Source organism: Heloderma suspectum, chromosome 4, assembly GCF_057233095.1.
Source record: "Heloderma suspectum isolate Gila_16-S chromosome 4, 16-S_ref, whole genome shotgun sequence".
NCBI lineage: Eukaryota > Metazoa > Chordata > Lepidosauria > Squamata > Helodermatidae > Heloderma > Heloderma suspectum.
Window position 1 is genome coordinate 165,844,550 of NC_139461.1, and position 13,652 is coordinate 165,858,201.

The 13,652-nt window shown below is 49.5% G+C and overlaps 1 protein-coding gene across 2 annotated transcripts; it reads right to left on the minus strand.

Moving 5' to 3' along the window:
• Positions 1-947: 947 nt before the first annotated feature.
• LOC146347678 (uncharacterized) lies at positions 948-12,274 on the minus strand. Of its 2 annotated transcripts, none has more exons than XM_084851082.1 (5): positions 11,498-12,274; positions 11,063-11,128; positions 8,935-9,131; positions 6,663-6,760; positions 948-2,093 (listed from the first exon to the last, which is right to left on the minus strand). In XM_084851082.1, exons 2-5 carry the CDS (start codon positions 11,075-11,077, stop codon positions 2,062-2,064), a joined length of 342 nt encoding a protein of 113 aa, XP_084707208.1. In that variant the 5' UTR covers positions 11,078-11,128; positions 11,498-12,274; the 3' UTR covers positions 948-2,061. The 2 variants fall into 2 exon arrangements, with proteins under 2 accessions (XP_084707208.1, XP_084707209.1); XM_084851083.1 differs by having other exon boundaries at positions 6,663-6,755; positions 11,498-11,588.
• Between the last annotated feature and the right edge of the window lie 1,378 nt (positions 12,275-13,652).

The window sequence follows — 13,652 nt, forward strand, 5'->3', positions numbered from 1 at the left end:
TGAAAAGAACCGGCGGGCCCCTGCCAAACACTGGCAGAGGCGACGTTAATTGGATGAGGCTGGAGCAGTGGCGGAGCTGACATGGTGGCATCTCCTGCTAAGGGGAATGAAGCGCCAGGCCCCACTGAATTAGGTGGGCTAGCCACCGGAGCAGTTGAGCTGAGAGTTGAGGCCGAGGCAACGGGCTGGAGAGTACTAACTGGGGAGGATGAAGTAACTGAAGGAAGTGAGAGAGGGGGAACTGGGCCACCCTGAAGAGTAAACCACGGCAACCAACCCCATGGGGTGATTTGTCCTATGCCCGGCCATGCGAATTGAGGTGCCAAAGCAGTCTCACCTGTATCAATCGTAGGTGTGCTCTGATCCCTAGCTGGAAAAACCGACGTTGCTGCTTGTGCGCCCAGTGAAGATGAGGCCACAGAAGGGAGGAGCTCCACTGAAGGCAGTGCGCCTTCTGGAAGAGCCGAGGAAGAGGAGGTGGATGCCTCGATAGCGTCTAGACGAGCTGAAATAGAAAGAAGCAACGAGCACTGTGTCTGCTGCCGCGTTCGCTTAGGTTGGACCGCTGAGGGTTTTTGGGGCCTGGCTGAGGGAGGGAGAGGTATCCCCGATGAACGCTCAGCAGCTTCCAAACGAGAAAGAATTGATGACAATACCGGGTCTGAGTCCTCATCAGACTCAGAATCAGGCCTTGGCAGCGGCCTTTTGGGGAGGGGGGGAGGGGGGAGGGGGGAGGGGCCCTCCCCTTATCTTTCTTACCACCTTGGCCCTTCTTGGGAGGCATGATGCAAAAGTTAAGTTAAGCTTAGCTGCTATCGGAGAGTAAGCAAGTGGGCACCCCGGGCAACAGGCAGCTATCACACAATCTTCACAATCAGCAGATACGTGTTCCAGACCGAGAGATTAAAGCTTAAGAGGTGCAGCAAGTTTTTTTTTGTTTTTTTTTTGAGAAAGAAACGCACTTGAGCGCGGGCGCCCTCAGCTGAGGGCGCCCTAGCTCAGGAGGTGCCAAACAGGCAGCCGCGGCTGCTTGATTGTTTCAGTAATTAAATATTTTTATTTATTTATTTATTTATTTATTGGGGGGGGAGATGCCAACAGGAGAATAGCAAGGCACTGGGGGGGAAACACTTAGCCCCTGGCCCTGCCGCCAGACTCCCCTCCCCACCAGGCAGTCTAAGCTGTCGAGCTGAGGGGGGGGGAGGCAGGCACTCAGCTGCCGGGACAGCCGGAGCCGACAAACGCGGGTGCTGCGCTCAACGCGCACCGCCGCCGCACCTCGCCACCACCAACGCCTCCGAGGCCCAGTGAAGTAAGCAAAAGGCCACGGCCAGCGGAGGCCGGCGGAAGGCGAGCCCGGCAGACCAATACACCGGCCAGAAGACAGGTCAGGATCCAGCCAGCCAGCCGGCCAGCCGGGCAACAAAAAGGGTGGGCAATTGAGAGACCAGGTGGGCGGGTGAGCGAGCAAGCAAGCAGGCGGGCAGGCAGGCAGAGGAACGATGGGGCGGGCGAGCGGGCGGGCGAGCGGGTGGGCAGGCAGGCAAAGGAACGAGGGGGCGGGCGATCGAGCGGGCGGGCGGGCGAGGTGATTGGGGGGGTGAACAAAGGCCGAGGGGGCAGGCGGGCGGGCGCGCGCCGCCCCACCCGGACCCCCGGGAAGGGGTAAGGCGCCTCACCCAGGCACGCAAACTAGGAGCCGCGGCCGGCGTTTAGACCGTGAAGAAGAGAGATCACGTGCTTGAGCGCTGCCGCCGCACCGCCGGCCAAACTGGGGCTGCGGCGGGCGCTCGAGGAAAGGACCCGGCAGGGAGGGAGGGAGGGAAGGGGGGTGGACACGATATCACCAGTAAGGTTGGCTCTCCTGATGGCCAGCGGGCGCCGTCCCAGAGGGAGCGGCGCCGGAGTGCATGAGACCCGCCGCGAGTGTCGGTAACTCGATAGCTGCGCGTGAAGAGAAGCTTTGGCGCGCAGAAGCACGCTGAGTCCAGGTGGCTGGAAAGACGACGACGAAGCCGGTCTCCAGCAGGCGAGAATCCCTCGTCGAATCCAGGCGAGTCTTTAGTTCTCAATAGCTGCGTCGCGCCAAAGAGCTGAGATAGGGAGGGGGGTCGAGTTTAAGACAACTCGGCCAGCTCCTCCCTGACTGGTGGTGCAACTGGGGTGCACCAATCAGAGGCCCATACGTCTTATGACCCCACCTGCCCACAATGCCCCCCCCCCTTTCAGCCAGACAAGCTGGCGCCGGGTAGGGCATTTCTTTCCAATCAATGTAAGTAAAGCACTATTTTCTATCTGCTGACAGTTACCGAAACAATGCACGTCAATGTAGTCCAGTATGTTTAATTAACACTGATGCACTTTGAATGTGGTAGTGAAGACTACTCAGGTGGCTAAGTCTCCAACTCACCAGATATTAAAGATGGGGAAAATTAATTCAGGGTGCAATTCCTAAATGGCTGGCTGGGGGATGCTGGGAGTTGTAGGAATTATTCTTATGTAAACATGCATAGGATCGCACCTTTAATCCTATAAGGGTGTAATCCTAAATTCACTTACCTGGAAGTAAGCCCTATTGAACTTAATGGGACTCACATCTGAGCAGAAATATATAGGCTTGCTCTATAAGTGTTACAAAGAAGTGGGCTACCAGAAGCCAGTCAGCTATGCTGTTAGGAAGCACAGAAAAGATGACAAAGATTCTTTCAGTGATCCGAAACGAGTGAAATGCTAGTTTCCAGAATGGGGCAGGCCAGCGGAGCCTTCAGAAGGGACATCTACTGACCTGTCCCATTCCAGTAACGAGCATTTCCGCTCTTTTCCAAGATTTCTGTCAGAAGCACTAGTTCCTGTTTGCAAGCAGAGGATCCTGCTAGTACAACAGAAACAGTGGGAGTGTAGGGTCTGTATTCGATAGTGCCCTGAAGATTAACCCCATCCCTTTAATTTTGCTGCTTGCTTCTCATACTTTCTTCACCCATATTCTACAGACAATCCAGATGATGTTATCAAATAGTTGCAGTCCAGTCTTTTCTGTGCTGTCCTCCTGTTTTTTCAGATCTGATATGTGGTTTATTTATTTTTGGCATTTATATATTACTGAATATAATACAATCTCTCAGTGGCGGTGATTATGGGGAATAAGACACAACTGCAGCATCAGCCTGTCTGGTGCGGACATGCAGAACATCACTGAGGGCTTTTCAGGGCTCCTTTGCCTTTCATCAAACCTTTCCTATTCCTAATTGCTGAATTAATCTGTCATTCATTAGTGAAATAGTAATATTTTGCTATAAAAATTAAAAGATAAAAATAATACGAGGAAGCTCATAATTAAAGGCCAGGTGCAGCCCCTGCTAACTGGGAAGTGCCAAAAGCTCGAGTAGGGGGGCAGTTCCAGCCTCTTGGAGGCCAGGGTGACCCACCCAGGGGCTGAGCCAGTGATTGGCTGAAGGAAAATCTGCCCTGGGTTGCCAGAGCTGGGCTTTAAAAGCAGGCTGAGGGAGAGGCAAGGGGTCTTCCTTCATCCTGGTGGTCCTGGACCTGCAGATGGCAGGTTGCTCTCTGGGGAGATCCACACTTAGGTATGTAAGGATAGGCCAGGTAGCTTTATTATTTTGGCTTGGGTGTGTGTTCATGAAGCTCTCTGTATATAGTTAAGTAATTTGGCTTTGTACCCTTTTGTGTAACTTGCTACTTCCATTCTTCCCTTTCCCTCTATCCCTTTGTTTTTATCTTATAAACCTTTATCCTGCTCAGAGAAGTTCAAAGGAAGAGATGAATTATATCCCTGTAGTTTACCCCACACCTCTGCCTTTGCATCCACCATTTGTTTTCATAAGTGCACTCCACTTCTAGAATAGTGGCATTGATAGGAATCTGTGTGCTGCATAGCATAAAGTTAAAATAAACAGCAGAGAAGTGCTCTGTATCAAAAACACACCATTGTGAAGTAGTGACAGAGTGAAAGAGTGCTATTGTGAAACAGCGTTATTGCAAAATAGTGCTACAGCAATACAGTGCAAAAGTAAGAATAAACAGAAGAGAAGGAAAGGGGAGCCAGTGGTGAAAGAGTGAAACAGTGCTATTGCGAAATAGTGCTACTGCAAATTAGTGCTAACTGGAGGGAAAAGAACCCTAATCCTGTGTTCAAAAAAAAGCACGCTATTCCCACCCCTTGACCAGGTCACAGCCAGGTCACAGCCAGGTCACAGACACACCTCTAGGCATGCCCAGCATGCAGGATTTAATTCAGGGGAATGGGGCACACTGCAGGGAAACTCCGTGGTAGCTGCATTTAAGGAAAAAAGATGCTAGAAAACAACTTCCTGAAAATGCACCATTTTCAGGGGAAAGCTGTGGGGTTGCTGCATAGTGGTGACAATATCATGTGTCACAAACAACCCTGATGTGCTCTCACTCCGCACTAAATCACCTGTGTAGATTGGGCCCCAGAGTGATTGGTTTTGTAAATGAAAGTACTGATGGTATATCCCCTCTACCGCTTCCTGTAGCAGCCTTATACCAGTGGAATGGGGGAGGGGGTCATTCCATCTTTCTTAGGCCTAGTTCTCACTGAGGTGGCAACTTTGTGTCTTGAATGCTCCTCCATGAAAATAAATTCCCTCCACATAGAAAACCAACTGGTTATGGAGAAGGCCAGGCTAGAATCATCCTGCTAGTTTTCTCAGTGGAGGGAATCATGTGAGCCCCCAACTTACAGTCCGAAGTGTTACAGCCCAGACATGGGTATTCAGGACAAATCTCTCCAACAGCATTGATTTAGGAGAAGGAGAGGAGTAGGTTGATGCTATAACCACCTGTCCATTCAAGATGCCAGGTATAAACTGAGGCTGAGGCTCAAATAAGAGCTTGGATGTTCCCTAACAAACATGTCCCTAGGAAGACTCTTTGCCACACATCTGCAGCCCAATGCAGGGTAAATTACTCTTACCCTTTTGACAAGAGAGTCCATGCTGGCCCGCCAATGAACTGAGGTGAATTCCTCATCTGAGGTGGCAGTTCTGGAAGGGTGGTGGATCCCATGCATCCCACCACCAGGAGGGTGGTGGGCCCAGTGTCGTTGCCAGCAAGGTGAGGTATAGGGTGGGTGGGGGGTGCTCTGGAGAGCCCAAGTGGCCACTTGCCTGCTAAGGCAAATGGTGCAGCAGGAAAAGAGCTATTGCAGCTCTCTGGAGCAGCCACCGCTGCTGCTGCGACCTGCCCTGTGCCTCACTCTGAGTAAGGCACAGGCGGGTGGCCATTCTGGAGAGCCATGCTGGTCGCTCCTCGGTGCAGCAAAGGCTGCAGAAAGAGTGCCCAGTGCAACTCTCCAGAGTTCTGGACCAATATGTCTCTGAAGGCTCTCCAAGAAGCCCTGTGGCCCGGTTCCCAAATGGCCAGTATGGCTCTCCACAGAGCCCGGCCAGCCCAATACCCTGCTCTGAGGGGTCCTTCCTCAGAGCAAGGCATTGGCAGGGAGGTGGCTCTGGAGATTGCTCAGGCGGTCTCCAGGACCACCTCCCTGCTGATGCCTCATTCTGAGGAAGGACCCCTCAGAGAGAGGTAGTGAGGGGAAGGCAGGTGGCAATGGTGAGTGGCAGCAGGGAAGGGGGGGTCTGCAGCCTGTGCTCCCCCTCCCAGCATTGGTGGCAGCTTATGCTCACCTCACTCTGTCCTCAACAGTGCCATGGAAGTGGCTTGCGCTCCCATGCCCCAGCAGCAGCGATGGCAGCTTGTGCTCCCTTTCCCTTGTCCTTAGCAATGGTGGTGGTGGCAGCTTACACGCCCCTCGTGATTTCGGCTCACAAGCAGCGGGAGATCTTGCGCCAGCCCTGAAGAGAGTACAGATGTCCAAACTATCCAAAGTAAGAAAGTTTACCCCAGGGTATTTGGTTATCTATATGGGCTAAGACAATTGTCTAAGTAGGTTGCACACATGCTATGGTAAGTTACCCCTTGGTAAGTGGTCCTTGTATTCACCCTAAGTCAACAAACTTAGTGGAAGAAACAAGGAGGAAGTGAGACCATTTTCCAGGCTTTTCCTCCAATCTAATGTCTCACTTCTGTGGGTTATGGTAAATGGACAGCAGTCCAAAGAAATTATTTTTACTTGAATTTTTAAAAATGTTCTCAGCTTCATTCCAGAAGATAAAAGACAGTAAAAGGGAAATGCCTGTTTACAATTAGCATAGACGGAACATTTTTGTTTACCAGATCTGTTTATGCAACTTTAGCTGGCAGCTTCAATCTACTTATACCATAGTATCACTGAACTCAAAAAGACGACCGTTGTATAACCACGTTGAGGACTTTAAAAGTCTGTTATCTATCAAGGCCTTTGTCTTTTTATGACAAGTTATATTTAAATGCGCTGGATGGTTTTATTTGCTTATTTGACAGTTCAGGAATGGGATAAAATGCAACTAGACAGCAGAAGAACATGAAGGAGCAATGAGAAAATCAGTCACCTATTCATGTATTTGGTGCCCAAGGCTTGAAAGAGTATTGGATTAATATGAAATGCACGTCAAAGCAAAGGTCAAATTCCCAATGCCTTTTCCAGGAAGGAAGGATTAGTTGAAACCCTTAATTGGCAACTCAGTTTGCTGACTAGGCCATTTCAAAGAGTTGGGAAATACAGGGAAAATACATGACCTTACCTTTTCCAAGAGGCCTGCTGATTCTTGCCTCCTCCTTCTCCATCCAGGCAATCACAGCCACTATTTTCTCTCCAGACCTTTCCCCAAGAATTCCTGTTCTTCACACAAGAAGAAATGGCTCCTGCATAATATTGTAGTGTGTGAATCTGGACTTAATATCTCTGTTTCTCCCCTTTATCTCTGTGAAACTTGAGAAGAGAGGACCTCAACTGACAACACTTGCTTACGTTGAACCACATTTGCCGTTTTGATGCCCACTGCCTAGGGATGTCACAAGCACCTGGCTGGGTCGAGGAGGCTGGTGGACTCCCTGCACCCGGCCCCTGCTCGCCAAGTCATAGGGTGCTGACGGACCTGGTAGCTGAGTACTTTGGAGCTCAGTGAGCAGCTGGGAGCAGCCTAGAGTTGTCATTGCCATGCACACCCCAACTGCTCTCACTGTCTCCTCCTTGCAAGGAGGAGGCAGCAAGAGTGAGCGGGGTGTCGAGGATTCATCTGCTCCTGCTGGCTGTCAAGTCCTTAACAGCTGCCTGGGGCAGGATGAGGCCTCGGTGCCACGCGTGCCCAACTGCTCTAGCCACCTCCTCCTTGCAAGGAGGAGATAGCGAGAGTGGTTGGGGTGTGCGCACGCCGAGGACTCCAGCAGTCAAGCCCTTGTACGCATAAAGGCTGCCAGAGTCCTTGTCGCACAGAGGAGCGGCAGCTCACATGGCTCAGTGGGTGGGGGCAGGGCAAGCAGGGAGGCTCACCGGGTGGGTCCTGGCCACGCAAGCCGGGGTGGAGGCTCGTCGAGCTCCCACATGACCCGGATGGAGGTGAGTCCGTCCATCCCTACCATTTCCCGAGTCTGGAGCACTGAGAATATTGCAATCTCATCTGCAAGTTACAGGAAGGGGGCAGTTTGCAGTTAGTTCATGGGAATTTGGGCATAGCTAGCCTTAGGATCTCTATAGCCTACTGTATGGCTTCCTGCTTCTCCCTGTGTTTCCCTCCCGCTCTCTTCCTTCCTCCTTTCCTGGGAGCATATGGCTCGACCTCTCTCTCTCTCTCTCTCTCTCTCTCTCTCTGTCTCTCTCACCTGCCTTTGTAATGGAACACAAGAAATGGACTGAACAAACTTTGTTTCAAACCCTACATTGTACCCGCATTTGTATGTGCAATAATACTTGTGAGTAAAGCTGTTTTCTTCCCTTCACTGAATAAAGATGTGGATTCTTTTTAGCCTTTGTGTGCATGTGGGACTGGTAAAAGCTCATTCTTTTCTGCCTTTTGTTTGTTTTTTTCCTGCTAGCTGCCTTTCTAACAGGAGGTAGCAGTACCAAACAATTGCATCATGGAGAGATCATTTTGGAGTTTTCTCCATGCATGGAGATCTGTTTGATACCATTTTGTTAACCACCCTAAATAATTTGGTGTCATCAGCAAACTTGGCCACCTCACAGCGCACCCCTAACTCTAGATCATTTATAAACAAGTTTAAACATATAGGTTCCAATGCAGATCTTTGGGGGGCTTCACTGTTTACATTCCCCCATTGTGAGAACTATTTATTCCTACTCTCTGCTTTCTATTCTTTAACCAGTTACTGATCCCTAAGAGGCCCTCTCCTGTTATTCAATGATGGTCAGCTTTGCTCAGGTATCTTTGATGAAGGACTGTGTAAAATCAACCAAAAAAAAGCTTTTGGAAGTCCAAGTAAACCCTGTCTACTGCATCACACCTATCTCCATGCCTGCTGACACTCTCAAAGAACTCTAAAACATTAGTGAGACAGGACATACCTTTGCACAAACCATGTTGATTATTTTTCAGCAGGTCTTTTCCTTCAATATGCTTGATAAATGGCACCTTTACTTAATTATAAATTATAATTATACCAGTTTACCCAGAATAGATGTTAAGCTAACTAGCCTGTAATTTCCTGGATCCTCCCAGATCCCTTTTTAAAAAATTGGTGTTACACTAGTGTTACGTTGGCCATGTAAGCCCTGCTCCCAAGTCCTTGTGAGCCTTTGCATGGTTAGTGTGAAGGTCTTAGGGGGCTTCCACCCATGTTTGGCTGATATGGCTGTACTGTTTGTTGCATGTAAATTAATGAGGCTAATATCAGTATCTTTGAGCATAAAATTAAGATCTCAGGAATGCAGGGGACACACTAAAACAAATGACAGTACTTGCCTATAGGGAAACCATGAATGCCCATACGGAAACAAGGGATTCTACGTGCCCATAGGGAAACCATACTTGCCCATAGAAAAACATAGCATTCTACCTGCCCATATTTTTCACATGTTCCCTGAAGACCTCAGCATCTCCTTCCATGACTGCATGGACACGGTCATTCTCCACTGTGGTGTGACGCATTATGCATTCAGCAATATCTTTAGCGAACCTCCAAGTCTTCCTATTTCTGATCTGGGCCAGCCATGTAGCTGGGGACAACATGGTGTCTGTTGGGAACCCCAGGGTCTGAAAGAGACAGCATAGACAGTGCTACACAAACAATGGATCACTCCTAGTAGTTCATTGACAGTGCCTGCCAATCAGAGTCAAAGACTGCATCAAGCCAGTTTTCAGGTTAGTTTCTGATTTCTCATTGTGCAGCAGTTCTGACAGTGGTTGCATTCACAGCTGACTTTTAAATTTTTATCTTGTGATGCCAAAGGAAGTGTCAGCACGATATTGATGGATAGCATACGTTACGTCCTGTTAGGGGCCCCTTCACATGGGGCTTTTATCCTGCTATGGAGATTGCTTACTCACAGAAGTTTGTGGGTCCTGTACACGACGTAGCCCTCCCCCAGGGAACCTCCTCTGGGGCGGATTTGGCGGTGGTGGCAGTTCCAGCGGTGGCTCCAGCGGCGGCTCCAGCAGCTGGTCTCCTGGCTGGCCGTGGCCGGGCTGCTGCCACCGCCATTGCCATCCTGGCTTGCAGCCGTGATAGGGTACATAAGAATTTACGTAGCCTATCACAGCTGGGTTAAAAAAAACAAAAACCCAGCGTGCACAAATGGCGGCGGCTACGGCGGCCGCCATTTGCGTGCCCTATTTTTGGCTGATTTATCTTACATAAATATTTACGTAAGATAAAACGGTGAAAAAAGGGGAACACAAATAGCGGCGGCCGCCGGAACTGCTGCCGTCGAGGATTCCAGGGGGAAGACCAGATCGCCTCCTCCCCGTCAAGGATTCTGGGGGGAGGGACGGAGCGCCTCCCCCCCCACCGCGAAAGATTCCATGAAAAGGTAAGTGAGTTTCGTACATACCTAGTCAAACTACACATTACACATTGGGTACACAGCAGTCCACCAAGTTAGTAACGTTGTACATAATTCCTGACCACACTGATTGCATAAGGGAGGGTTTTTAAACCCACACTACCAAATGATCAATCCTAAGTAATGTGTGCATTTAGTGGTATATGACTGCAGTAAACCAATCACTCAGTAGTTGGGCTCTGCAGTAAACATGACACATCCGTAGGGATGTCAGAGAATTCTGCGACGGATCTCGGTGAGGCCGAATGCCAGTGCATTCGGCCCCCCGAAATCCATCATGGAATGAAGCCCCTGTCCCCCAGCCCACAAAAGACACGCGGGACAAAGTCCCCGCTGCCCCTAACCCACAAAAGGCACGCGAAACGGAGCACTTACCTGCTTCTGTCCGCGCTGCTTTGCGAATGGCGGCCGTCCTGCATCCACCATTCACTTCCTCCTCTTCATAGCCGTGATAGGCTACGTAAATACTTACGTAGCCTATCACAGCTAACGCAGGGATGCCATTTGCATCCCTGCAGAGGCCGTGATAGGCTACCTAAGTATTTACATAGCCTATCACGGGGGGGGGGGGACCCAGCGTACGCAAATGGCGGCGGCTACCGCCATTTGCGTATGCTGGGGTTTTTCCCCCTGCCGTGATAGGCTACATAAATATTTACGTAGCCTATCATGGCTCAATACAGGGATGCAAATGGCGGCTATGATAGTCGCCATTTGCGTCCCTGCAGGGCTGCCCAGCGGCTGGATGTCCGGCTGAAGGCAGCCGGAGCCGGCCAGCGGCTCCGTGGCTTGGCTGCGGAGCGGAGCCAGCCAGGCAGGATTCCGGGGGGGAGGACCGGATCGCCTCCCCCCCATCAGTGATTCCTGGGGGAGGGACGGAGCGCCTCCCCCCCACCGCGGATTGCCCGGCACGGAGCCAGGTAGGTGTTTCGTACATCCTTACACATCCGCCTCTGCGCCTGTATTTGTGTCTTGACGGGGGAATATTTGAGGAACAGATCCTTCCCGAGCTGCTGCTTGAAAATACATGCAGGGCTGCAGTAACTGACACTGCTTTACACTACTTACATTTTTGGGTCTTCAGCATTCCCCAGTTTTCATGAAATACGTTTCTTCTCCTACCTGTATTATCTCCATCCTCCAACATAGTTACTCTGGTACTGGATCCGCTCATGGATGTTGTTTTTGCTGGAAATGCAGTATTGATATTGAAAGCGTCAGTTGGGATATACACTGTGTACCACAAATATAAGTTTCAGAACTGGTCCATCCTTTCCTCTGAGGCAAAAAGGACATAATGATGTCAGTGGTGGATGTTAAACTGTACCACCTCTGGAAATGCCACATAACACATAGCCTTAACTTTCTGCAGTGGAAGAGGGCCATCAGCACCACAAAATGTTTATGGGAAGTTAAGAACATGCTCTAATGGAGACTGTCACTCACACTATGGAGTGCAATGCTCTCACCCAAAAGTAATGTGGAAAGCTTTGACCATAACGCTGTATTAAATGCACAGAGAAGGTAGAACTTGAGAGGCAGAGCAGTGTTACTCACCGCTTCCTTCCCCCAAGGCACTGTTCGCATCCAGGCAGTCAACTCTTCCTTCTGGCACTTCTTCCTGGCTCACACTCTCATTTCATATGTAATACAAAGGCAGGCCTATGCTCAATATTTTTTTGCACATAAGAAGTCTAATCAAGAGACACCAAGGATGTTCATGCAACAACCAGCTTGATTGATAACTGGCAAATAGAGGGAGAAAACATGGAGGCAGTGACAAAGTTAGTATTTCTCGGTGCAAAGATTACTGCAAACGCTGACTGCAGCCAGGAAATCAGAAGACGTTTACTTCTTAGGAGGAGAGCAATGACAATCTTGATAAAAGAGTGAAGAGCAGAGACATCACACTAACAACAAAGGTCTGCATAGTTAAAGCAATGGTGTTCCCCATAGTAACCTATGGCTGCAAGAGCTGGACCATAAGGAAGGCTGAGCAAAGCAAGATAGATGCTTTTGAACTGTGGTGCTGGAGGAAAATTCTGAGAGTGCCTTGGACTGCCAGAAGATCAAACCAGTCCATCCTCCAGGAAATAAAGCCAGACTGCTCACATGAGGGAATGATATTAAAGGCAAAACTGAAGTACTTTGGCCACATCATGAGAAGACAGGACACCCTGGAGAAGATGCTGATGCTAGGGAAAGTGGAAGGCAAAAGGAAGAGGGGCCAACCAAGGGCACGATGGATGGATGATATCCTGGAGGTGACGGACTCGACCTTGGGGGAGCTGGGGGTGGCAACGGCTGACAGGAAGCTCTGGCGTGGGCTGGTCCATGAAGTCACGAAGAGTCGGAAGCGACTGACTGAACAAACAACAACAAAAAGCTGGATAATCAGATTGTTGGCTACACAAAGTATGATCCACCATATACGCTCAGCATATATTGAGACAACACTATGTTCAAGTACTGAGCATTGTTCATATACTGCATTTTTCGAGGCTATGTCTTACACTAGTTCAGACGGCTTGCTCCACTCTTTCCAATACTTACCTGTGCTGCAATACTCACCAACGTTAACCTGTTCAGCATGGATGTCGTCCTGCTCATCAAAGAGTGGCTCAGGTCATACCGAGTTGGTCCAGTGACATTGCTCTCCATTGGCTCTGACTGAGCCACTGTGCGCATGATATGCAGACTTCCAGATACACGCTTTGGCCAAATGTTGACATCCCCACAAAGAATGCTGTGCAACTGAATGTAATAGGGACAGGTAGCAGTGTTGTTACCAGACTTAGCATTGTGGTTCACCACTCTGCGGTACTCTAGTCGCATAGATTTAGTCTTTGATCGGCACTAAGTGGCACTGCGGTTGTGCCCTCATATGGCCATATCTCTAGAAATCTGCTCAAAGAAGTCAAAGTTGCAGTGAATGTTACATAGCTGTTCTGAATTTTCTGTTCCCCTGCAAATGTCCAGCAAGTCCTCTATCTCGTTATGCCTCCAAGATACTCCTCTGCCCTTACTGGAAGCTGACATTGTTGATTGCCGAGGAAGAGGTACACTGACTGCACTGACTGAGTGAGTTAACCTTCCCTTGAGCGATCTGCATACAACGAAGAAAGTCTGCATTGGAATTGCTGAAAGTACTCTAAAATTGGTCATAGGATAAACCTCAAGCTTTGAAAAACACCAAGAAAGCACAGTGCACTATAACCTGTACTTACTGCTGCAAGAACTGTATTCTCACATACTGCTTACACTTTCCCCTAACAAGACTGAGCACTGTCATTGACATTACCAACAGGCATACTGAGGCTGATGTGTGACTGGAAATCCATTCTGTATTCTTATCCTGAATAGCGATGCATTCAAAAATGCATCCCTCTTTTTCAGATGAGGCATCAATGAATTACTGGAAATCATGTAGTTATTCCTAGCTTTCTCAATTAGATGTGTGTAGCACCCATTCTCCCAAACTCCCCTTGCAGAACAGGATCAGTATAAGCAAATATTCATGCAACTTGCCCTAAAGCAGAGGAACTGATGTACCTCCAGCAGCCTGCTGCATTGGTTCATACAGAGAAAGAAGGATGCACCTGAAAAAGCACATGACCTTTTGCATGTTTCCAATGGCCAGACATGCCCATGAACGCAAGAAGGTTTTCTTCTCCTTCCAAAAACCCAGCCTTAACAGCCATTGCCATTCACA